This window comes from Amphiura filiformis, chromosome 1, assembly GCF_039555335.1.
Source record: "Amphiura filiformis chromosome 1, Afil_fr2py, whole genome shotgun sequence".
In the NCBI taxonomy this organism is placed as follows: Eukaryota; Metazoa; Echinodermata; class Ophiuroidea; order Amphilepidida; family Amphiuridae; genus Amphiura; species Amphiura filiformis.
Genome location: NC_092628.1, coordinates 7,133,113 through 7,159,220, shown reverse-complemented (window position 1 = coordinate 7,159,220; position 26,108 = coordinate 7,133,113). Strand labels below are relative to the sequence as shown.

Here is a 26,108-nt window from a genome sequence, read left to right as displayed (position 1 = left end):
TTTGTTCCTGAGTTGCCTTACCAAAGCGCCGGTCATGGCTAAATCCTGCACAACCCATCTTCCAAATTTCCACTACTCGACATCGAAGGAATGCTCAAATTAAAATTTCCCATGCAAAGTTCAACTGTGGTTGATCAAACGATGCTATTATATACACCAAGAGAAGCCCTAAAGTATTAACTTTTTCGTTAGCTGGACTCGAACTTCAGAACTTATTTGGTTCAATAGACTTCTGACAGTACAATTTGTGTAAAAGATGCATGCTCTCCTTGTATTGCTCGTATGCGTAAGTTCAGTTTCGCAGATGACACACAATTTTCAATATGCTTCGCTGTGCATGTCAAAGTCTACTGTCGCCTCACACAAAGTCTAGTAGTCACTAGCAATTATATGGGTGTCCAGGTGTACATGTACATACAGGCCAGGCTTGTTTCTTACCACCAGCATCAAAGTGTCATTGGTATAGCCTGCAATATAAATAAAAGAAAGAAAAAAGAAAGAAATGGGAACCAACCTGCCAGCACATCTATACTAATTACCCTGTGTAACTTGAATAAACCTCCTCGATTTTGTTTGTGATCCAACACAAGTTATCAGGAGACAGATGAATATTTAATTTGTATTAATTTCTTTCCCTGACCATTTTTATGAACCATCGTGTTATGTGGATAAGCATGACAATTTATTTGTGCGATCTACTCTCATACAAATTTAACCCTTTCAAAATATGACATTTACTAATTACTAATTCCAGAAACTGAAGCAATCTTTGCCTTAATTACCCTTAATCCACAATAAAAATGCTTTGACACAATATATCCTTGTCATTGTATCACAAATGCAAGGGATGAGGGAACACATTTTCCCAATTTTCACATAATCCGGTTTTTACTTACTTGACCTCAAGAATTTTTTATCCCCGTTTTTCATGAAATCCTTTCTACATTAATTAGTTCTTTGACCCTGCTTAACGATTTTTCCTAATTAGATATCTTTATATTGGTTTCATGACCATCCAATTTATTTTACTTTACTTTAAATTGACCCCGTTGTGGCCAACAGAGCGATGACCAATGTATTTGCGGCACTCATAACTACTCCTCCTTAAATCACCATCCAAATATTTGACCTGAGATTTACCACAAGATTATTAAACTATCCAAGATCCTTCTTCACCAAGTTTTATGATCTAAAATCTACCGTTGAACTTCTGAACTTCACATTACTAATACCATCAAGTTCTATAAAGACTCAAGAAGAGCTCGTCCACATTCCCGTTGAGCCTGTGATAAAAGCCTAACAAGGGATGCAGTATGCAACTATGATCAACATCCCTCACACAGACCGTAACACACATGATAAACCCTGGTCTTTCATTATTATTATTTATTTATTTATTTATTTATTTATTTTTTTTCAATCCAAATCCAATTTTCAATCCAAATCCAATCCAAAGGAAAGAGCATTGCAATTATTTATTTATTTATTTATTTATTTATTTTTTTTTTCTTCTCCATTTTCAATCCACATCCAATTTTCAATCCAAATCCAAATTCAATCCAAAGAAAAGAGCATTGCAATTATTTATTTATTTATTTATTTTTTAATCCAATTTTAAATCCAATTTCAATCCAAATCCAAAGAAAAGAATATTACAATTCCAGTCCAATCAAATTTCCAATCCAAAATTCAATCCAAATTCAATGCAAAGAAAAGAGCGTTGCAATGTTATTTATTTATTTATTTATTTTTCCAATTTTCAATCCACATCCAATTTTAAATCCAACTTCAATCCAAAGCCAAAGAAAAGAACATTACAATTCCAGTCCAATCAAATTTATTCACATCCAATTTTTAAATCCAACTTCAATCCAAATCCAAAGAAAAGAACATTACAATTCCAGTCCAATCAAATTTCCAATCCAAATCCAAAATCCAAGTATTCAATAACAATTCTCGTCTAGGGACATATCGGGCTATCCTTGTTTTTCGATACATTTTGTCTACAACCCGTGACTAAAATTAGACCTACACTATATGACCACTTTATGGATGAAACTAGGTTACCTTTTAAGTAAGGCATTATGCCACAATCAAACCAAATTCAACCAAACAAACAAAACTAATGCATTACCGACTCTGTCATGTAAATTATATACGTTTTATGCAGAGTAAGCTTAGACATAATCGTCCATTATGAAGGTAAATATCCAAGGGTAAATATACTCATGATACCCTTCCTTTCAATAAGCCACAAAAACCTGGCCTGCTAATGTTATACTAACAATTATCACCTAAAATATGCTTGCATTATTATAAAAAGGTGAAATCACACCTAGAAATTTTACCACAAACGCATGTCACGCAAAATTCGCCAGGGGTGACGGGCTGTCTTTACCCCATTTTGACGAACGAGGAGACGGAAATTGCACAAGGATTTTTCCAGATTTTTATGGCTAAAATAAATTGCCTTTGTGAACTATTTTGCTACAAGTGGCGTTAAATATTATCATCTGTACACCGATATTTTGCTACTTAAAACTATTATCATTATTAGGGATTTCCCAACCCAAACACGTAATCGTTGACCGACATTATCATCGTCTTACCCCGGCGTCTTACATCTTCCCTTTTGTTATTCTATTTTTATTGATTTTGTTATTTACAAGTAGGAAGATAAAATTGACCATCTGTAAATTCTCTACTTATGATTTTCCAGCTTTTAATACGTAAATTAAATAAGCCAAATGATCCCAACATTTTTGAGTTTTAACTATAAAAGGGATCCCTTGAATGAAAACCACATTAATTTCAAGAAAACTGACAATATTTCTTGGCACTGCTTGAACTGAATTCGCACCAAATTAAAATACGACTGTCAACTTTACCCTAAAAACATGCTGAAAAAACCTACTTAAATGAACCGACGCAATCAAAAACGATAGTTTAATTTGCTTAAATTTTGCCATCCCGAATTCCGAGCTGCCAAACTGATTCGACAATTGCTGTAACTTTGGTAATATTTGTCCAAATTAGCCGGTAAAAACTATGGCTCAAATGTATACGATGACACCGGAAAAATTAAGCGCCATTGATTTGCAATGGGAAGTCATTGTTTGCCAATCGGGATATCGATTGATTCGCCCATGTCAAATTCTCAAGGACCCTGACGTCATAATGAGCGTGTCTTTTATTACGCCTTGCCTTATTTGGATAATGGCTACATGTGCATTGTAAAACCCTGCCCTACATAACAATTACACCTCATGAATTATTCATAGAACCACACTTGGTAAACAAACATTAATATTATGCGTAAAGCCACAGGACTATTGCAAAGTTTTGGAGCACTTTTAGTGTGCAAGAAAACACCATTAAATATTATTTAGATGCATTTAAATACAATTTCGACTCCCGCATTATACACAACTTAAATAAATTTATTCTCACCCGGATATTTCTCCGTCTAATCAGAAATTACTCAACCACAAATTTCATGAAGTCTTGAAGATGACTGCTTTGCGTGCATGTTGTGCTGTTCAGTGGGATTCGTCTACCGTAATTTTCCCGGGAATTTTCCACGACGATTGTATAGAATACTGACTTCGGCTAGCTCACCAAACGTGCACAAAATGTTGATATTACTACCTGTATCAATATTTTTTACATCCAAGTTTTAGCACTGCATGCCAGCGCCGAACTCGCCACCAATTATACATAGCGCAGCATTAAATTCGAACCTGAATCCTGATTATATTGTTGTGCAGTAAGCAGAAACAAGGTAGAAAAATCAGCGTGTCCTTGTTATTGATGCAGTAAACGTGCACATTTTAAGCTTCCCAAAGCTTGATTTTTTATCATCAATCAGTCAGTTGTTTATGTCTTATGAAGTTGCTGTTGATTTCTAAGAATCGGTAGCCAAAGATTTTTGTTGTTGTCGTGTCCAATACAAAACCAACAGTGAATAAAACCACCTAATCACGCCCGAAACCCGCGAAAGCGTAAATCCCATTGGTTCCCGGTCGAGCCAAACAATACAAATTTATCTGCATGACAATGATTGACATCTGACCCGGTAAACAATAACATGGATTGGTCCATTTCTCAGCAAGGGTAAATTGAGTTTAACTTGTTGCACTGTGTTAAACTTTATTAGTATCGTTTCATTTGGCAGAACTTCATAATAGGTTTTTAAACTCAAAAAGCGAGTGCTGTATTTTTTCTGAAATAGAGAGTAGCAATATTTATTTGTATCATTTGCTGCTACAGGTCAGACCATACTAAAACAAAGTGATCCTGTACTAGACCTGAAGGTGATGGAATTAGAGATTCAGAAATGGACAGAGAAAAGTAGAGAAGCTTACCAAGCCCAGTATGGATGTATGATGAGAATGAGGCATGAAATCATTGCATTGAAAGCCCTGGTAAGACTTAACTCCTATCTGGATTGGTTACAAATAGGGCTATATCATATATTGAGCCAATCAGAGATAAGGTAAGAATAGTCAGTATAGGCTGAAGGGGATTAAGTGTAAAAGTGCTCAGAGATCTAAAAGCTATTTGGATTGGTTACTTGGATGATTATATCATGTAAGAAATGACTCAGAGACACAGAAGAAATGCAGTAGTGTCAGTGCTGCTTATCAGTGCTCAAAATACTTCCATGATTATGAGGACTATTTTTAACATATTCTACAAAAAGTATAGCCCTTGCCTGTATTGCTTTTTGCTTTTGAAAAAATCCTCATTAATTTGAGCCCTGTTGTAAACATGCTGTGATAAAGTTTAGACCAGTTACAAAAAGATGAAAAGGTTGTATTTGAAGGGGAATTTCAGGCTAGCTCAATTTTTTCAAATGAACAGAATTGTGACACTGCAAGAGCTTGTACTTGTACCGTCATGCACTCACACAACAGTGGAATGAACACATTAGGCAGCTCCATTTGAATTTTATACACCCTCTGAGAAAGATTCAACCTGAATCTTCCACTTAAGGAGGGTGAATTTGAAATGGAGCTGCTAATGTGCTCATTCCATTTGAAATTCATACTCCCTCTGTGGCAGATATTTCCCAAATCTTCCACAGGGGTAGTGTGTATTTTAAATGGAATGGCCCATAATCAGACAGTAAAGATGATATACCCAAAGCAACCTTACTAGAGAAAACCCAGGATGTTAATGCTCTGCGTGCTAGCCAAGCGCTTCAACGGAAAAAGTTCAAGTTTTGAAATATTTTCTCAAAATATCAAGAGCTATCTTAAGAACTACTGAACCAATACTAGGCTTGTTTGTACTCATTTTAATGCATTTTTCATGCTGATTCCAAATATGGTCAAGAAAATTTATAATTCAGAAATTTTGAATTAAAAAAAAAAAATTTGAAACATGTCGTCTGCAGTCGACACCAGCGTGAAGAAAATTAATTGGTTATTTGATATCAAAGCTTGTTTTATTGTATTTTATATTTTCATCAGGTGAGTTCCCAGCAGGATCTAATCGACAGTTTATCATCTGAACTACATGGTATACAGACTGAAAAATTCAACATAGGTAATAAGCATTCCCACTTAAAGGTGGCCCTGCACTCTCAGAAATGCATTAATTAAAAGTGTTGTTACTTCTTAATTATTCATGCAAGATATATAAAAGTTATATTTTTGGAAAGGATTGTAAATAGCAACACAGCTTTGTAAAGCATACATTTTGGAGCAAATCACAAAAAAATAAACAAAGTTGTATTCAAAAAATTAAAAAATGATACCTGGAATTGAAATTGAGTGTCTGAATTTCTGAATTTTTAGAATTTTTAAAGGACTTGTAGTCTGCAGTTGACACCTGTGTGAAGAGGGTCAATCAGTTAAAGGGGCATTTAAGTGATCCACAGCCTCATCCCCCACTTTTCTCAAAAAAGTTGAGATTTTTATATCACTGGAAACCTCTGGCTACATAATGTTTATGCACAAAATATTTCTTGCAGATTAATTCGTTTTGCAAAGATATCGTGAAATTTGAATTTCGTTCTGGTGCACCAGAACGAAATTACAACGCATTGTCTATGGAGCAGTGTAATACACATAATCATGCATAACTCATAAGCATAAAATCGGAATCAATTGAATTTTTGGGAATAAGCTTTTTTTTCGTGGATATGTACTGAAAAATGTCATAAAAAGAGGATGCTAGGATCACAAAATACTCCTTTAATTAATGGTAACCTTTAAAAATAGATTTCATTTATTTTTATCACATGAGCAGTTTTGCTGACAGTAATGCTGGATTATTTATTTTCTTCTGACAGAGAAAGATTTCTTACATCACAAAATCAAAACATTAAAGGATAGTTTCAGTGGCACAGATTCATTGAGATGTTTTCCTGATAATGAGTCCGACTACCAAGGTAAGAGATACTGTAACGTGAAATCTTTGTGTGCATGAAAATAAAATTTTGCGAGTGAATTTGATTCATGAAATTTTCATGCAGGTGAATAAGGAAATGTACAAATTCACAAAAATGTTATCTTGAAGAATGTGGGTTCTCTCCAAAATATGAAATTTTAATGCTGTGAAAATTACATAAATAGCATAATTAGATGAGAGGTAAGCTTATCAATCATAAGGACTAGTATACTGTCCACGATCAGTTTCAAGTGTTTTTTTTTTGGGGGGGTATTTTCACTAATGAGCATGATTGATGAACCTAAAACAATGTAACATGTGAAAATGTATTTTATATATTTTGTATAAGGCCAAGGAGGGGGAACTTTTATTTTTTTTATCAAAAAATAGTAAATATCCACATTTAATTTAGCATATATAAAATTGACTAAAAAGAGGAGGAGGCCTTTTTTATTTTATTCTTCTGGCAGGTATAATAATAATCAGAAAACCTTCTAAAAGTGTTTCTTTTATATTAGAAAAGATATAAAAGCATCTTTTATTCCTAGACATCTTTCAAAGAATGTTATAACTCAATTTCAAAGAATAGCAATAAAATTGAAGCAACCTCAAAACCGGAAGCAGGAGGGGACAAGAAACATGTTTAATTTTTTAGTTGGCCTAATATACAGTATGATACAGTCATGCAATATTGGTCTGTGTTTGATTTATTACCTGATACTAGTACATGCTATGAATTTATATTTTCCCATCAGATCTTGGTGATGAAGATATTGACACAGACAGCTTAATTCAACAGTTAGAAAAAAGTGTATCAATTAGTAAGTACATATAAACCATTTTGTTTGTTTTTTTGTTTGTTTGTGTGGTATTTTGTTGTATGTTTACTATTTATCCAGTTTTTACACAACTCATTTTCAGACAGACCTAGACATGCATCATACATGGATCTAAGTTAATTCACACAGCAAACTTCAAAGTGTGCAGAAATGAAAACAAACAAAAACAACTTTCAAAGTGTTGTGAAGAATTAGTAAAGATAGGCATTATGTTGCACTTCTGATTCCATTTTGTAAATGTCATCGCAGCCTAGCATAGATGTGTAACAACAACAAATCATGTTTATATACAGTGGCTGCACCACAGGGGGGATGGGGGAAATGCCCCACCCAGTCATAACTTTTGCCCCACCCTAGTTGGCCACCCCCAGTAAAAACCCAAAATTATGAAATTTGTCACTTTTTGCAGCCATTTTGTGCAAATTTTGTTGATTTTGCCCCCCATCGAAATTCACTTTTCCCCCAATGCCTCCCTCCCGCCAAAAAGCACTTTTACAAGGAACAATGATTTAAACAAAAAGATTACCAGTGTAGTGTACTGTATGTAACTCCATTGGGATACTGCCTTTTTTACAGTGCCCATGATTGGTTAATTACATCATATAGTCATCTGAGTAACCAATCAAAATAGAGCTTTTAGAACTCTTTTAGCTATTTTAAAGGTAATCCCCCATCAGCCCTACTGACTGAGCTTACCACATCTCTGATTGGCTCAACATATGATATAGCCCTTTTTGTAACCAATCAATCAAAGTATTTCTTAGAGGCTAATGGTTCCTGTTTGTTTCCCACCCAGGTGAGGTGTCTCTTTCTGAGGATGAGTCAGAAGACAAAGAGGTTATCTTCAGGCCTGATGCAGCATCACGAGTCATTGATGAGAAAGTAGCTGAAGATTTCAAGTATGGCATGCTGCTAGATCCATTGGTTGGCGAGACATGTGTGGTTACTAAGACTACTAAGGTAAGAAGATTTCAAGTATGGCATGCTGTTAGATCCATTGGTTGGGGAGACATGTGTGGTTACTAAGACTACTAAGGTAAGAAGATTTCAAGTATGGCATGCTGCTAGATCCATTGGTTGGGGAGACATGTGTGGTTACTAAGACTACTAAGGTAAGAAGATTTCAAGTATGGCATGCTGCTAGATCCATTGGTTGGCGAGACATGTGTGGTTACTAAGACTACTAAGGTAAGAAGATTTCAAGTATGGCATGCTGTTAGATCCATTGGTTGGGGAGACATGTGTGGTTACTAAGACTACTAAGGTAAGAAGATTTCAAGTATGGCATGCTGTTAGATCCATTGGTTGGGGAGACATGTGCGGTTACTAAGACTACTAAGGTAAGAAGATTTCAAGTATGGCATGCTGTTAGATCCATTGGTTGGGGAGACATGCGTGGTTACTAAGACTACTAAGGTAAGAAGATTTCAAGTATGGCATGCTGTTAGATCCATTGGTTGGGGAGACATGTGTGGTTACTAAGACTACTAAGGTAAGAAGATTTCAAGTATGGCATGCTGTTAGATCCATTGGTTGGGGAGACATGTGTGGTTACTAAGACTACTAAGGTAAGAAGATTTCAAGTATGGCATGCTGTTAGATCCATTGGTTGGGGAGACATGTGCAGTTACTAAGACTACTAAGGTAAGAAGATTTCAAGTATGGCATGCTGCTAGATCCATTGGTTGGCGAGACATGTGTGGTTACTAAGACTACTAAGGTAAGAAGATTTCAAGTATGGCATGCTGCTAGATCCATTGGTTGGGGAGACATGTGTGGTTACTAAGACTACTAAGGTAAGAAGATTTCAAGTATGGCATGCTGTTAGATCCATTGGTTGGGGAGACATGTGTGGTTACTAAGACTACTAAGGTAAGAAGATTTCAAGTATGGCATGCTGTTAGATCCATTGGTTGGGGAGACATGTGTGGTTACTAAGACTACTAAGGTAAGAAGATTTCAAGTATGGCATGCTGCTAGATCCATTGGTTGGGGAGACATGTGTGGTTACTAAGACTACTAAGGTAAGAAGATTTCAAGTATGGCATGCTGCTAGATCCATTGGTTGGGGAGACATGTGTGGTTACTAAGACTACTAAGGTAAGAAGATTTCAAGTATGGCATGCTGCTAGATCCATTGGTTGGGGAGACATGTGTGGTTACTAAGACTACTAAGGTAAGAAGATTTCAAGTATGGCATGCTGTTAGATCCATTGGTTGGGGAGACATGTGGCGTTACTAAGACTACTAAGGTAAGAAGATTTCAAGTATGGCATGCTGTTAGATCCATTGGTTGGGGAGACATGTGCGTTACTAAGACTACTAAGGTAAGAAGATTTCAAGTATGGCATGCTGTTAGATCCATTGGTTGGGGAGACATGTGTGGTTACTAAGACTACTAAGGTAAGAAGATTTCAAGTATGGCATGCTGCTAGATCCATTTGTTGGCGAGACATGCGTGGTTACTAATACTACTAAGGTAAGAAGATTTCAAGTATGGCATGCTGTTAGATCCATTGGTTGGGGAGACATGTGTGGTTACTAAGACTACTAAGGTAAGAAGATTTCAAGTATGGCATGCTGTTAGATCCATTGGTTGGGGAGACATGTGCGGTTACTAAGACTACTAAGGTAAGAAGATTTCAAGTATGGCATGCTGTTAGATCCATTGGTTGGGGAGACATGTGTGGTTACTAAGACTACTAAGGTAAGAAGATTTCAAGTATGGCATGCTGCTAGATCCATTGGTTGGGGAGACATGTGTGGTTACTAAGACTACTAAGGTAAGAAGATTTCAAGTATGGCATGCTGTTAGATCCATTGGTTGGGGAGACATGTGCGGTTACTAAGACTACTAAGGTAAGAAGATTTCAAGTATGGCATGCTGTTAGATCCATTGGTTGGGGAGACATGTGTGGTTACTAAGACTACTAAGGTAAGAAGATTTCAAGTATGGCATGCTGTTAGATCCATTGGTTGGGGAGACATGTGGTTACTAAGACTACTAAGGTAAGAAGATTTCAAGTATGGCATGCTGTTAGATCCATTGGTTGGGGAGACATGTGTGGTTACTAAGACTACTAAGGTAAGAAGATTTCAAGTATGGCATGCTGTTAGATCCATTGGTTGGGGAGACATGTGCGGTTACTAAGACTACTAAGGTAAGAAGATTTCAAGTATGGCATGCTGTTAGATCCATTGGTTGGGGAGACATGTGCGGTTACTAAGACTACTAAGGTAAGAAGATTTCAAGTATGGCATGCTGCTAGATCCATTGGTTGGGGAGACATGTGTGGTTACTAAGACTACTAAGGTAAGAAGATTTCAAGTATGGCATGCTGCTAGATCCATTGGTTGGCGAGACATGTGTGGTTACTAAGACTACTAAGGTAAGAAGATTTCAAGTATGGCATGCTGCTAGATCCATTGGTTGGGGAGACATGTGTGGTTACTAAGACTACTAAGGTAAGAAGATTTCAAGTATGGCATGCTGTTAGATCCATTGGTTGGGGAGACATGTGTGGTTACTAAGACTACTAAGGTAAGAAGATTTCAAGTATGGCATGCTGCTAGATCCATTGGTTGGCGAGACATGTGTGGTTACTAAGACTACTAAGGTAAGAAGATTTCAAGTATGGCATGCTGCTAGATCCATTGGTTGGGGAGACATGTGTGGTTACTAAGACTACTAAGGTAAGAAGATTTCAAGTATGGCATGCTGTTAGATCCATTGGTTGGGGAGACATGTGTGGTTACTAAGACTACTAAGGTAAGAAGATTTCAAGTATGGCATGCTGCTAGATCAATTGGTTGGGGAGACATGTGTGGTTACTAAGACTACTAAGGTAAGTGATTGATTGATTGATTGATTGATATGTTGTGTGATTGGCTGATGACTGGTTATTTGATGATTTACTGATTGATTGGTTATTGGTTGACTGATTAATTGATTGATTGATGATTGCTTGACTGATTGATAATTGCTTGACTAATTGATATGTTGATTGATTAATTGATTGATGATTGATTTATTGATCATCAGTGACTGATTGATCAACAGTGATGAATCAATCATCAATTGATATTTAGATTCATTTTCAGTCCTTGCTATATAAAGATAGTGAACATAAATGATGTATCTTTGATATATCTCCCAAATTACTGGCAGTGCAATCATGAATATAAATCATCATAATGTAGTGATATTTCAGGGGGTTAGTGAATGAAGTCCATCTACATAATTATGTGACACGATCTGGTCCATGTGGGCCAAAGGCGGCAAATTTGAAATTGAGATAAAGGCAAAACATTTTCGTGATGGTGTTTCTAGAACAAATTTAAAAAAGAACATGAAAAAAAGTCCTGGTTGCAACTAAGTTTGTGTGAATCAAGCTTAAGTCATAACAATATGTTACATATTTGTTTGTACAGGCAACATTATGTGACAGTGTTCAGGACATGATTTCAACAAGAAAAACCCAACTGGGAGAATCCTCCATGTCAACTAGTCTCTACTTCTGTGGTACATTGGAACGTCCAGAAAGAATACCAAATATCTTACAGAATGGATTCTCTGACCAAGGTATGTATAATAAGCAATTTTAAATATCTACTCTCAGGGTGTTAGCTCTTCACCTGTCCACCTGTCATTTTTGATGGGCAGTTTGCTCCTGGTACAGGCAAAATTAATGCCTGTGATATATGCTAAATTCTAAAAATAATGAATGAGTAAGTTCTGTGAACTCAAAAGAAGACCAGACTAATATATCAAGGCTATAGCAATAGCTATTTGAACTGACTCAACCCCTATAAGATGGCAGAGGTCTGGTTTATGTTTCAGACTCAAATTTTGGACAGGCAGGTTTGGTGAAAATGCCGGGCACTTGTCAAATCCTAGCTATAAGACCCTGCCTGCCCTCTGCAAGCCATCACTTTACTTACTTTGGGACAAGATTTTCTTAATACTAAAAAACAATTTTGTTGCTAGTGCTAGAGTAAATTTTATTGTTATTTGTGTCCCCACCATACAAGTTTATGGAAAGAAATCAGATACACTGAAAGTTAATGTTGTTGTCCTTCTTTCATTTATTAAATCATTTGGCCAGGAGGTGGGTACTTGATTTTGGAGTGGGTAAAGATGTACTGCTGGGATTCTAAAAACATACCCCAAAAAATTACAAAAAAGAGACACAAAATATTATGCCCATTTTCCTAAAAAATAATTGATTTTTGAAGACAGTTTTGAAAAACACCCCATCATTAAATTCCAAAAAGCCTGAAATGCACCCACATCATTGTACCCACCTTTCCACTAAGAATCAACCCCCGGCTCATTTGGTTCTAAATATTATTATTTTATCAGGGTATAGAATATAATGTTAACCACCACATACATATATCTGTATTGCTTTATATTTCAGACATGAGTCATGGTAGCTATGGAGTGGGTTTGTATTTCAGTCAGCGTCCATCTAAAGCTGCACACTACTCTGCAGTAAGTATATAGCAGGCTTGAAGATTGAAAACGCTTTGTTTGCTCAAGTCATTATGTGACAGGAACCAGGGAAAAGTCTGTAATGGTGAAAATATTTAATTTTAAGTTACTAGGTACACGCCTTATTAAGAATGCTATGTTCTGATGTAAACCATGTGGAAATGGAACTTCTCATAACCAAGTTATAGGTAATTTATAAGTTACTGAAATCAATATAAAGTAAAAGAATTTGAGCTTCTTTTTGGCCAATAACTTGAAATCACTCAAACCCTCAAATCAGACTTGTTTCCTTTGATCATGTCATATATGAAAAAACAGGTTATTTAATAAATTGCTACTAAGAAAAAGCAGATGGTATGAGAGAGGGGTCAAAGAAGCAATTTATGTGTATTTATCAAGTAAAAAAAGTTTTAAAACCTGATTGATTGATTAAATGATTACACAATATCACTGGTATGTATTAATTTTAAATTGCATAATTATAGTAAAATATATTGCACATAAAATACATCAAAATATAAACAAGTATCAGAAAAGGAAACATAAAAGTATAGTGAGTGGCTAGAGCCAACAGGTACAAAGTTTGCACCTCGAGAGCAGGTTGCACATCTGAGACTGCCCTACCAGCAAGAAAATGGGGGAGGGGAATTAAATTGTGGCACAAAAAGGAGGGTGAAACATAGTAGATTGACTTTGAATGGATTTAACTGGCATACACTTCATTGTTTGCATCACTATTTGACGCATCACTATCGTTTCAAATATAGAAGTATAGATCTATATGTTTAATACAACGTTAAACACTGTTACTCAAAAGATTGCTCAATTGATTTTCCTTGACAGAGTATTTGTTATGAAAAAATTTACAGGTTAATCTTTCCAGTACCATTGTTTAACATGGTATTAAACTTATAGCTGTGTCTGTAAAACAATTTTGTATTAAACTCATAGTTCTGTATGTGAAATGATTTGTTTAACATGGTATTAAACTTATAGGTGTATGTGATGAGACTTTTTTTTATATTTTTTATTTGATTTGTTCGGGTTGTGACAACCCTGGATAACCCAAGAAAGCCTCTATTGAAGCTTATTTCCATTGGGGTCCATTTGAACGCCGGGACGGGTTGGGAACAGTCAGGGGTTAACACCCTACTCTTTTTGAAACTGGCTGCGAGATACATGTACAGGTATGCCTCTCTGCACACGGGACCGACGGCTTAACGTCCCCTCCGAAGGACGGAGTACTTTCATGATTCATTTACCCAATTCTAAATGAACCATGGGGAGCGGAAGTCTGAATTTAATCTACAGATGTTGCTAATTAATTTCAGACTTTTTTTTCCAAGTCAATATCCCAGCAAATCGCCACCGCCGGGAATCGAACCCGGGACCTCATGCACTAAAGGCAAGTACCCTAACCATTGCGCCACGCTCTCCCTTCAAACCGAGGAAATGTAACCATTGGCATTAGAAATTGCAACCTTCAATTATTTTGTGTTGTATTTCAGCTTGGAAAGATGCTGCTGGTAGAAGTAGTTCTAGGCAAGACGGAATCTGTCCCCAAGGCTGACCGTACTAGAACAGCGCCACCGCAAGGTTATCAGTCTATTATCGTAAGTGTCATCTGATATATTCTGGTTTTTACAATGGAAACTTATTAACACCAACTGGTTAGGGCTAAGGAATTTATTTTTGTTAACAGGAATTTGTATTTAGAGAATAGGGATTTTTGTTTTTACTATCCTCTATCGTGTGATACAAGATAGACATGTCCAATATTTTGAGCAGTTGATGCCGGCCGTGTAGTGTGAAATATTGCACTTGACACAACGATATGTGTGAAATGCAATGTTTACATGCATGATTAATTGTACTTCCAGTGCATTGTGTTTGGGTTTGAGCACCGGCGTATTCCCTGTTTGTTCTCGTTAAATAATTGAGCTAGCAAGGAAGTAACTGTTTATAGAGTACCGAAGTGTGGCGTCATAAAATTTTCTTTTTGCATTTCAGCATTTTCATGACCATATTTCAGTAGAACATGATGAAAAACATCCACAGTCCAAATTTGGTGGGAATCGGATCATGAGGGCCCGAGATATGGCCGCATGAATATCTAATCATTGAAATCAGTGTAAATTGGCCTGGTTCATAACTGTTTGGAACCAGGCCAATTTACACTGATTTCAATGGGGCTAATTAGGTATTCATGCGGCCATATCTTGGGCCCTCATGATCCGATTCCCACCAAATTTGGACTGTGGATGTTTTTCATCATGCTCCACCGATACATGGTATTCAAAACGCTGAAATGCAAAAAAGTTTTCTGTGACGTCATCACTTCGGTACTCTATTGTCTTGGTCACCCATATGAGAATTTGGGCTGCTGATCCTGACTGCGATTGTGTATTGTAATATGTATATGGCATGCACTTCTTAGGCCCGATTGTGGCTAAATGGTTTATATGGTGTCTTGGGCCACAGTGGTCAACAAATTCATGTAAAGTGTGCTGAGGTTTGTGGGTTTATAGCGCACTATAAATCACTGCACTTTTTTCCTTTTTTTCTCCTTCCCATACACTTAGTCCCAAGTTCATGGCGCTACCTCATTTTCTCTGCTTGTATTCCAATTTATAGCTATAATGTTAACATTGTTTATGATTTACCTTCACATTTTGTTATTCTCTGCAGACTCCTGGGCGTCTGTCAAAGAGCAGCAGTAGTGGTGATGTGGACGCGACGTCATCAGAGTCTCAAGAATTTGTCATCTTTGACCCACTGCAGGCCAAACCACTGTTCCTCATTGAATATGTACTGAGACCTTGAGATTATAAATGCTGTCTATAAAAATTGTAAATGAAAATCAGTAACGGGCTATAGTCCAGTTGAAATCCATATACCCCCATGGAAGACTTTACCTTAATCTCCCACACAGGGAGTGAGAATTTCAAATGGGGTTACCTGAATATGGGTGACTCTATTTGAAGTATAGCCCTCTATGTAGGAGATTAAGGTCATGTCTTCCATAGGGGTGGGTGTATATCAAATAGAACAGCCCAATGAGGTGACATTTTCCATGCGCAGTAGAATCGAATGGGGTCCATTTTAGGCTCCACATACAGGAGACAAAAATGAAAAATGCAAAAAATTTAACAAAACTGTTCTCAACTTGTTCGTCAAGTAAAAATAATCAAATAAAGAATGGTATGCATTTCCTAGGATGCTTCATCAGTTAGGAAATATAGCAAGAAATACAACATTCTTATTGAACCCGATTGACCAATATGACCACAGACTATTATGTGGTGTTATCTCACTAACAAAACATTCAATAGAGTGTAAACTATTCCTTATTTGACACAAATGGAGAGCAATTAAGCAATCTGAGCATTTTTCATTTTTTTGGCCCCCTGTTTGAGCGGCATCCACTTCCACTGTGTACGGAAATCATAACCTTATTACTGTTATGTAAGTGTGTGCTGAGCAGAATTATATAATGGGTCAGGTGAAAGCCAGGTGCGTAGCCAGGGGGTGTGCGATGCACCCTCAAAATTGATAAAAAGTCCACTTTTCAGATTCTGAAAAAAATGTACCCAGTCCCAAGAAGGCCCAAATTACTAGACACATTAACAAAGGGATAATTTTCTGAAGTTAAAATGCGCCCAAAAAGTCCATTTTATGGGGTTAAGTACACCTTTTTCATGAAAACAAATTTATTTAGGAAAAACATCCACTCTCTGGGAATTCGGCACCCCAAAATATCTTGGCTATGGGCCTGGGTAAAGCTGACATAATGGGCTACTGCAGATGACATCCATACACCCCCTGTGGAAGACATGACCTTTACAGTCTCCAACACAGAGAGTGTAGATTTCAAATGGAGTCACCCATTCAAGTAACTCCATTTGAAATTCACCCCCCTGTGTTGGAGATTACAATCATGTCTTCCACAGGGGTATGGATTTTAACTGGAATTGCCTAATGTGAATATGTGCACCTTGAAGTGTAGTGCCAAAAATTCCTTGTCGACTATCAGTATCTACTGCACTTTGAAACGTATATCCAGAAAATTGCCTACAAATGTGTTACAATAATTATTGTAATGATAAGCATCATGTTCAACATGTGCAAATATGTAAAACTTGTAAAACATGTAAGAGGCTAGTCTTGTATTGCTTATGTGTGAAATTTATGTGAGGGCCTGCATGTTAAAGACACCATCCTACTTTTGGTTCAAGTTCTTAACCCCCTGAGCACTACCTGCCGATCTAATATTGCCTCTGATTGGTCAATTACATGCTATCTTCACTTTAATCACCAATCAAAATGGAGCTTGGCAAATAATTTGCCCCAATTTTTTTGCGTAGTGAAATTATTCTAACAATGTTGTTGATTGGTCCAATTGATAATGAAAACTTCTTTTTGCCCAATTGGCAGGTAGTTCTCATGGGGTTAAGGGAATTAGTCGAATGTGAAATTTTTCCATGTAAATTCTGTTGTTTGTCTGAAAAGTAACAGGTGTAAGTCAGTTCCTCCATGGTGAAGTGGGCAGGCCCCTTTAAGGTAGATAGTTTGAATCTAAAATGTCGGAGACAACAATAACATGTAATGGCAACTTTCCAAATGGAAGTTTAAACAACATTTTGTATTTCACACATTCCAAAACACAATAACTGAAATCAAAGCTTAAGATTCCACCTTGAATATAGCATTTTATAGAAATATATTTATTATAATTATCTAACTAAATGTATAATTTATAAGTTAATTAAGATTGCCAAAGGTGTGCATTTTATATAAGGAGGATGGTCCAACCAACAGCTGCACCAGGGTTAGCCACCCACCCTTCCACCTGTCATATTGGATGGGCAGTTTGCTCCTGGGACAAGCATCTGGCAGAGGCTTATTTCTAAAAAGAATGCTTGGATAAGTTCTGTAAGCTCAAAACAAGACCAGACTTGTAAATCAAAGCTATAGCAAAAGCTATTTGAACTGAACCCCCAGAAGGTGCCGATGTCTGGTTTATGTTTTCCGGGTCGAATTCTGGACAGGGAGTTTTAGTGAAAATGAAGAGCACTTGTCAAATCCTAGCTAAGACCCTGGCTGCATCCCCACTTTATCTCCATCAAAATTGAGATATTGGTATTGAGATTATGGTTTTTGGTATCAATGGAAGTGGGTTTACCTACTTGGTATTTACACAGTAGTATTCAGTGGGCTTTCAAATACACCTTTTGGCTCACATATCAAAATGTATTAAAATACCGGTATGAAACTACATATAATAGGAGGGTTTTGATATTATGAAATATCGATATGAAGCTACATATATATGAAGCTACATACACTCCTCTAAGTAATTAAAGGATCAAACAATTTCATTCAATATTTTTCAAAAACAAAATTACCTTTCAAGATGTTTTAAGTGCCAGATGAAACAGTCATGACGAGACTTTTTACAGTGTTTACTAGAGCACGAACAAGGCCACATAATATAAAAAGATATTTCAATTAGGTACAAGAATGGTCAAGATAATCTGGATGAAATTTTTTGATCCTTTAATTACTTTGAGGAGTGTAATATAATATAATGGGTATGGGGTGATGGTGATGTAACCAAGATGGATATAGCATGTGATGAAATTGGACCATCCTTCTTTAAGGGTGTATATGTGGACCAAATACATATATATGTATAGCCTATCAGTTAGTAAGGACTAAGGCAGGCATTTTCTGGGTAATTTTGTACCGGCACATTTTTGGGTGTTTTTTTTTTGTTGGTTTTTCAGCATTGAAAATGTTTAATATGTTTTATTTGGTATAATCAACATTATTTGTTAACTAAGTATTCTTGTATTTTGTTATAGTGTTATATATTTGTCATATCTTGTATTATTTATTAATTGTATTGTATCTTTCAAAATAACTGTATAGTTTTGTTTACCAATATTATACAAATATTGAATGTTTATGAGTACAATTGTAACAATATATTCATAAGGTGAAATATGGACTGTTCCATTCAATGAGGCTTTGGCAAGTTGGATGGAACATGAATAAAAATATGAAAATATTCTTACCATTGAATGAATAAACATTCAATAATGTACATTTATATAAATTCCTTTGCTTCCACTTAATTTTATGAATTTTAGGAAAACAAAATAAATTAAAAAAATATATCTAAACTATGTGTATTTTAGAAGCAACACCCATGCTTATTATAATTGGTGAGTCGAGGTGGTCACGGCAAGCGTTATACACTCACGTTTGTCAATGTTGCCATGGTCATTGCACAGAAAATGTACTATGGTGTTTTTGCTAAAAATTGCAAAAATAATCAATAGCAATTGGCCAATCAAATGCCAAGAATCTGTGTATGAGTTATATAATTGTATTTATAGCATTCAGATATGAATATCAGACAGGCCTCCAAAAATGCAGGTTGTTGATTAGAGGTTAATAACTTTGCATCAGTTATTTGGAGGGCATTGTGAAAAATCTAAACATTTTGCCTTTGGAACCGAGGAATATCCCGAGGAGCGTAGCCCTGAGGGATATTCCGAGGTCCAAAGCAAAATGTTTAGATTTTTCACAATGCCCTATTATATTACCGATGCAAAGTTATTAACCTCATTCATAACCGTCTTTAATCTCTTCACCTTACAAAATAACACAAAATTTTGCTCAAAAGTTTATAAAAATAGATGATTTTTACATCTTTCCCTTTCCAAAAATCGATCAGGCTAAAACAGGACGACCAATAACAAAAGTGCATATCACAATATGTGCAAATATGGTAGCGCATAATCCAAAAACGGCAGCCAGCGCTTGAAGTTTGTTTGACGCACAACAACACATAAACGCCGGTCAATTGTAAAAGCGACATTGGAACAACTACGCATTTTGCGGTCAATTGTGAGATATTAATGACCTCGATTTGCGTTCAAGCGTTTTCACAAATAACTAAATGTAATTGGATTGCACGCATCGCGCAGCGTTTATTAATGAGGTTATGAATAATAATTAGGCCTATATATTTGTGGGAACATATTAATAAATGAGCTATTTCATTTAAAATGCACACTATCCCTGTGGAGAATGTTAGAAATGGTTTCCACAGCATGGATTTCAATTGGAATGAACACAGCACCATTTGAATTTCATATTTTCATGGAGGGCGAGTTTCAAATAGGGTTGGTTAATGTGCTTATTCAATTTTAAATTCATGCTCCCCCTGCAGGGGGAGTGTGGACTTCACCTGGAATAGCCCAGGAGATGTCAGGGTTGCCAACCCTCTCAGCTGATTTTGTGGGTGCAACATTGAAAAGTTGCACAAATCAATAAAAAAATTGGCCCAAATTTAAACTTGCCAAAAATCAATTACAGATTAAAGGCCCATTCAGTGATTTGCTCATCCGGACGATCGTAAAAATCATCAAAATTCAGATTTTGGTACCTTTGTCATTGGCATAGATGTGCTAACATAGCCTGCTAGTGGTTCGGTCGAAAGCCGTGTATTTTAGACAAAATAAAGCATTTACATGAATCTGGACTTTTGATACTGACAGTACAAAAAGTCCGACTCGAGATCGGAAGAAGCTCACTCTCCACCGTACCAACACGCGTTGCGTATTGTTTCTACTACTTATTACATCAGTAGCTACTATTTTAAACAAAATACACAATTTTAACTGTTTTTCATATTTGAATTGACCGTTAGTTTGCCTCGGTGACCTTTAATTGCTTATTTTGTTTTCTACTACAAAAATTAAGCGTCTGTTTTAAATCAATTTAGACTCTACTTCCCCCGTGTTAGAAACACTGGACTAGGAAGTTTTTCCAGTCGATTGGTGGCGCACTGTGCGAATATCCCGATTTTCTCGAGTCGATCTGAGTTGAAGTAGAAAACCTTTCTAAAACTTCTGTTTTTGACTAATTTGTCGATGTATTCAGGGAAAAGTGGTTTAATGAAATTCTGTAGACTTATTCTTTATTTCTAAGCAACTCTGACAAATTTCCATTTTTTTTTTAATGTTCCTGTGAAATCACTGAAAGGGCCTTTAATATTGCAGGTTCATTTTCCATATCCAAAAAATGGTTTTGTTGCAAAATTTCATGTTTTCTGCACAAATTCTGAAGTTGCCTAAAAGTAGCTAAAAGTGGCAAAATGGCGGTGGCCATTTTGAAGTTGTGAGGTGGTTGCTCAAAGTCATTCAATAGGGCTACTAAATCATAAGTTTGGCAACCTCATATTCTTCCTGGCCAATTTGCAGGGACAATTGAGCACGATATGGCCTTGTGGACTTACACTTGTCAAATATTTGTACTGTGATAGTAATTTATGACAATTTAAATAATTTAGAAAGTATAAACAGCACTACAGCATTTAATTAAAAACTTCAATTTTTATAGTATTTTGTAAAATAAATGTATATATAGCAGCTGCATTAATAATGCATGTGGCTAGCCACACTTTAGCGCTTCCCTTTGTTCCACTCATTAGAAAGCAACATTGAGATTCTTTCTCTATGTTATGCTCCAGGAGCTGTACAGAATAAATGCCATGAATAGAGGCCATCAGCCTTTCGCCATCTTGTGGGTACAAATGATCTGTGTGTTCATGCGTCGGACACTACGCGCAGGGCGCAGCTTGCCACGCAGCTGTTATCGTGCATTAACGCGGTGATTTTACTGTTCACGCAAGGAGATCGAACGACCGTCACAGCGTGTACCCACAAGATGGCGGCATATGACGTCACGCTGACGGCCTCTATACACCACTTTGTATGGCATTTATTCAGTAATGCTCCTAGAGCTCTGATAGCATGAAGGAATCTCAATCTTGCTTTTTAGAAATGTTGTTAAGTATGTCAACTTTGCTAGACAGTTTTTCAAAATATTTATATTATGTGACCAGATCTGGTCCAATCAGGCTGAAGATGGCAATAATGAAACTGAGATATAAGCAAAAAGTGAGGAGAAAAGAAACAATAAAAAACCATAAGAAAATGGACGCATAAAAGGTTCATAACTTTCCAACCAAGTTGAATTTTGGAAATAAATCTAATACTGAAACTTACTTTTTGTAACTTTGCTAAGTTGCATCTGGAACCACCAGACTTAATCAGGCAACTGACCAGCTGGACTGGTCATGTGATAGACAGCTAGGTAGTGTCTTGATGGCTTGGTCCCATGCATATCACATGACCAGTCCAGCGGGTCAGTTGCCCGATGAAGACTGGTGGTTCCAGACGCAACATAGTTGCAAAAAGTAAGTTACAGTATTAGATTTATTTCCAAAACTCTGTTTAAACTACTGGATGACTAAGAACATTCACTCATTTCCAACCAAGTATTCAAGAGACCTGGGGATTCAACATCAGTAATTGTAGGTACTGAGCAAGTTAGTTATGGTAGTAAGTCAATTTTCAAAATTTCCGACTTTAGCCTGAGTGGATCAGATAGGGTTACATATTGAACTGAATGTGTGTGTGTAATTTTCATAATATAGCTATATGTGATGAATCAAGAAAAAGAGAATGAAGTCATGAAAATAGGTTAAGAATTAGTCAAAACTAGCATGCAACATATGTTTGTTTTCTCTGACACTACTGCCTTGGTATTTGTTTAATAAAAGTGTAGACTAGACATGCAAATGTAAACACCCATTGCTCTATTCCTGTTGAAATCCATACACCCTGTATGGAAGACATGACCTTTATCTCCTACACAGGGAGTGTAGATATCAAATGGAGTCACCCATTTAGGTAACCCCATTTGGAATTTACCCACCCTGTGTGGATGATTAAGTCCATGTCTTCTGGAATACCCCAATGCACAAATTTTAATTACACACCACACATGCGTGTACCAAAGTCAAAGTTGAACTGACATTGGACTCATTTTGCTTGATCCAAACACATTGTAGTACGGATAGTGTTCGGATAGATAGCAGGGTCTTGGCTAGGATTTGACAAGTACCTATCATTGTTACCAAAACTGCCTGGGCAAAATTTGACCCTGAAAACATAAAGCAGACCTCTGCCTCTTATGGGGCATCAGTTGATTCAAATAGCTATTGCTGTAGCCTTGATATGTCATGAGTTCACAGTGAAATACTGTTTGTAGGAAGCACATAACACTGCTTGTTTATAGTACTTCTTATCAGTCGGTCTACAATCCACATTTCAAACGAGAAGTGACAGAATCATTTCAGATTTTTAAAGTGGGCTAATTATGAGCAATGAATATTTGCATTTAGAAGGTACTAAAGGGTTCACAAATTCTATGTTCCCTGTAAGACTTTTTAAAATAAATCAAAAAGTGTTTTACAAAATTTAAAAAAAAAAAAAAAAGTTGTTGGTAGTCAATTTTTGTCTAATTTACAATCACACATTGTTTCATTCGGTCACAAAAGATGCACTGAGTTTTGAAAGTTGCACTATGCAGAATGTGATCTACATGTACAGTATAGGTTAGACCTACTGCATTATTTGAGTTGAATAGACCAAGGTGCAATCTTTTCTTACATAATGAGCCATTGTAACTGGACATAATGGTGTGTGACATTGGGCTATTCCAGTTGAAATCCACACTACCCCTGTGCAAGATTGTGGAAATATCATCCACAGAGGGAGTATGGATTTTGAATGGAATTAACACATCAGGCAGCTCCATTTGGATTTCATACACCCTCTAAGAAAGATTCAACCTGAATTGTCCACAGAGGGAGGGCGAGTTTCAAATGGAGATGCCTAATGTGTTCATTCCATTTGAAATTTATACTCCCTCTGTGGAAGATATTTCCAAAATCTTCCCAAAATCTTCCACAGGGGTAGTGTGGATTTTCAATGGGATAACCCACTGTGTCAAACACAATGTGCTAATACTAGAACTTTGATAATTTGTTAATTTCATTAAAAAATATATTTTATTTAAAAAATCTTATGGGGAACTTCACTGTGAACCCTTTATCAAGTCTTAAACTGGCATGATAGATATGATCTCAGCAGCTAAAAGGTTTAGTGTGCCTTTAATCTCAGCTTTGTACATTCCATTTCCATAAAGTAAAAGCTTTATCAATAAAATGATTAATGCATAGGTGTATTCAACATGTTTGTATCTGTGTCTTCTGTAACAGTGTAACAAAAAATACTCAATAATGAGCATTCTTAAAGGGGCATTTCGTGATCCACAGCCTCATCCCCCCACTTTTCTCAAAAAAAGTTGAGATTTTTATATCACTGGAGACCTCTGGCTACATAATGTTTATGTACAAAATATTTCTTGCAGATTAATTCGTTTTGCAAAGATATCGTGAAATTTGAATTTCGTTCTGGTGCACCAGAACGAAATTACAACGCATTGTCTATGGAGCAGTGTAATACACATAATCATGCATAACTCGCAAACGCAAAAATCGGAATCAACTGAAATTTTGGTAATAGGCTTTTTTCGTGGATATGTACTGAAAAATGTCATAAAAAAGAGGATGCTAGGATCACGAAATACTCCTTTAACTGAAACTTATTTGTGATGCAATGCCATTCAACCAGAAGCATATTAGGGCCAGATTGGTCAACCCTTACAGTGCCCTCATTAACGTGTAGTGTTTTCTGATCAAAGAACATACATAGGCTTATAGGAATTGGTATAGTAAGTATTTGATTTGTGGTGCATTGCTTCAAGTCCACCAGGTATATATGTGGCCGTACACTACGAATGAGCTGTAAAGTTGGCAAATTGTATTATGAGTTACAGTCTAATATGTGCGTGAAGGTCGTATTCATAGGTACCTCAATTTGGCACAACATGTATCTCATTTGATAGTGTCAGTCAAACACTGTTTAAACCAATCAATAATCCTATTGCTGAAGAGGACAATAAGCTTATACCTATTTCTATAGAATCCTTAAATAGCTAAATCCTGTTCCAAGTGGTGGGTTACAAAGCATTGTATTTTGTCTACGTATGTATAACCAACAATTAACAATGAGAGGACATTCCCGAACCACATTGACTTGGGGATGATTTGAAATGAGCCGAGTTTTAAAGGAGCAGAGTTCAACAAACCATAACCCCGCTTCTGGATATTGTTTGAAGTCAAATGATATACCATTTTAAACCTTATGATATATATTTTCTAAATACGAAATAAAACAAAATTGACCGGGAGCAGACTTTACGGCTGATTCGTAGTGTCCGGTCACATATATGCTGGCCGATTCTTTGATGGTTTATCGTATCTTTTCTTTTCAGAGGAGGGACATTCATATATGTGATGCGATCAAGCTAAATGAGTCTGATGTCGATTAAAATCAAAAATTGCATGAGCCATTTTCAGAGCTTCATTTTGCTGAAAACCCCACCATAATTAGACTGCCAGTTCTAGAGATATGGCCATTTTAGTGTTGCTGAGAACAATAAAATACAAAGGAAGTTGAATTGAAATACTATTATTGGCTATATCTCAAAATCAATATTCCTGACATCCGACTCATTTTGCTTCATCGCATCACATATAGCCAGGCTTGCTTCATAATCATGATAGATATAATTTGAAGTAGTCCTTGGCTAACCTAGCTGTCCTATACCAAGGGTCCTTACCATCGTCATACTCATAACCTGAGACATTGCCCCCATGGCTGCGCATTCAGCATGTTGAGGGCCGGACCACTACATGTACATCCAAGTTTTTGCAACCCAGACAGGAGCCTTGTCATGTGCTCAGGTTGGAAGCTCTCACTCAGTCAAAAATTTATGGTCAACCTAGCAAACACCAATTTATGATAACTTTGGTGGTCTATTGATACTCGATAATATGATAAGTGTTTTATGGTCAACCTGGCACCCTTTTCTGCCAGGTCGACCGGTATGCCATCTTGATCCAAACACCCTGTAACTGAAGCAAATTGCATTAATGAAAGCTCTCATGTCGTACACAGGATAACAAATAAAACCACAAAGATTCTGTTTCTTTATCTGCTTTATAAATATAATTTATTTGAAATTGCACTTTGAATGTATATAACATGGTATTATTCATAGATAAACAAAACCATGAATCCTTCATGTAATTCCACGGGGATTGGAGGGTATTCATTTGACAAGGGATGTGCCACTGAGAATTTGCAAGTAGGTGGACCCATTACATTACCCATACATCCATATACCAATTTTCTGTAAAAATTGGATCTATTGCTAAACCAAAGTTTTTACACAACTTTTTTCAAAATTTTGCCAAATATTAAATATATTTGGCTACAGGTAGGCTAAAATTTGGCTACTTTTTGGTAAAAATTGGCAAACTTTTGAAAAAATGACCCATTCATATACCCAAATTGACCTAGAAAAAGGGGTAATTGATACTGCAAAAGGCC

The 26,108-nt window shown here is 36.4% G+C and overlaps 1 protein-coding gene across 1 annotated transcript in view; it reads left to right on the top strand.

Annotated features, from left to right (window-relative positions):
• Nucleotides 1-18,470, top strand: part of LOC140155140 (uncharacterized) — a 31,611-nt gene extending 13,141 nt beyond the window's left edge. Inside the window, exons 7-16 of the mRNA XM_072177862.1 lie at nucleotides 4,270-4,424; nucleotides 5,475-5,550; nucleotides 6,299-6,397; nucleotides 7,152-7,217; nucleotides 8,032-8,235; nucleotides 11,013-11,080; nucleotides 11,667-11,817; nucleotides 12,656-12,729; nucleotides 14,238-14,342; nucleotides 15,418-18,470. Coding sequence (XP_072033963.1) covers nucleotides 4,270-4,424; nucleotides 5,475-5,550; nucleotides 6,299-6,397; nucleotides 7,152-7,217; nucleotides 8,032-8,235; nucleotides 11,013-11,080; nucleotides 11,667-11,817; nucleotides 12,656-12,729; nucleotides 14,238-14,342; nucleotides 15,418-15,552 — 1,133 coding nt within the window. The 3' untranslated portion in view covers nucleotides 15,553-18,470. The remainder of the gene's footprint in view (nucleotides 1-4,269; nucleotides 4,425-5,474; nucleotides 5,551-6,298; nucleotides 6,398-7,151; nucleotides 7,218-8,031; nucleotides 8,236-11,012; nucleotides 11,081-11,666; nucleotides 11,818-12,655; nucleotides 12,730-14,237; nucleotides 14,343-15,417) is intronic.
• Nucleotides 18,471-26,108: the final 7,638 nt, after the last annotated feature.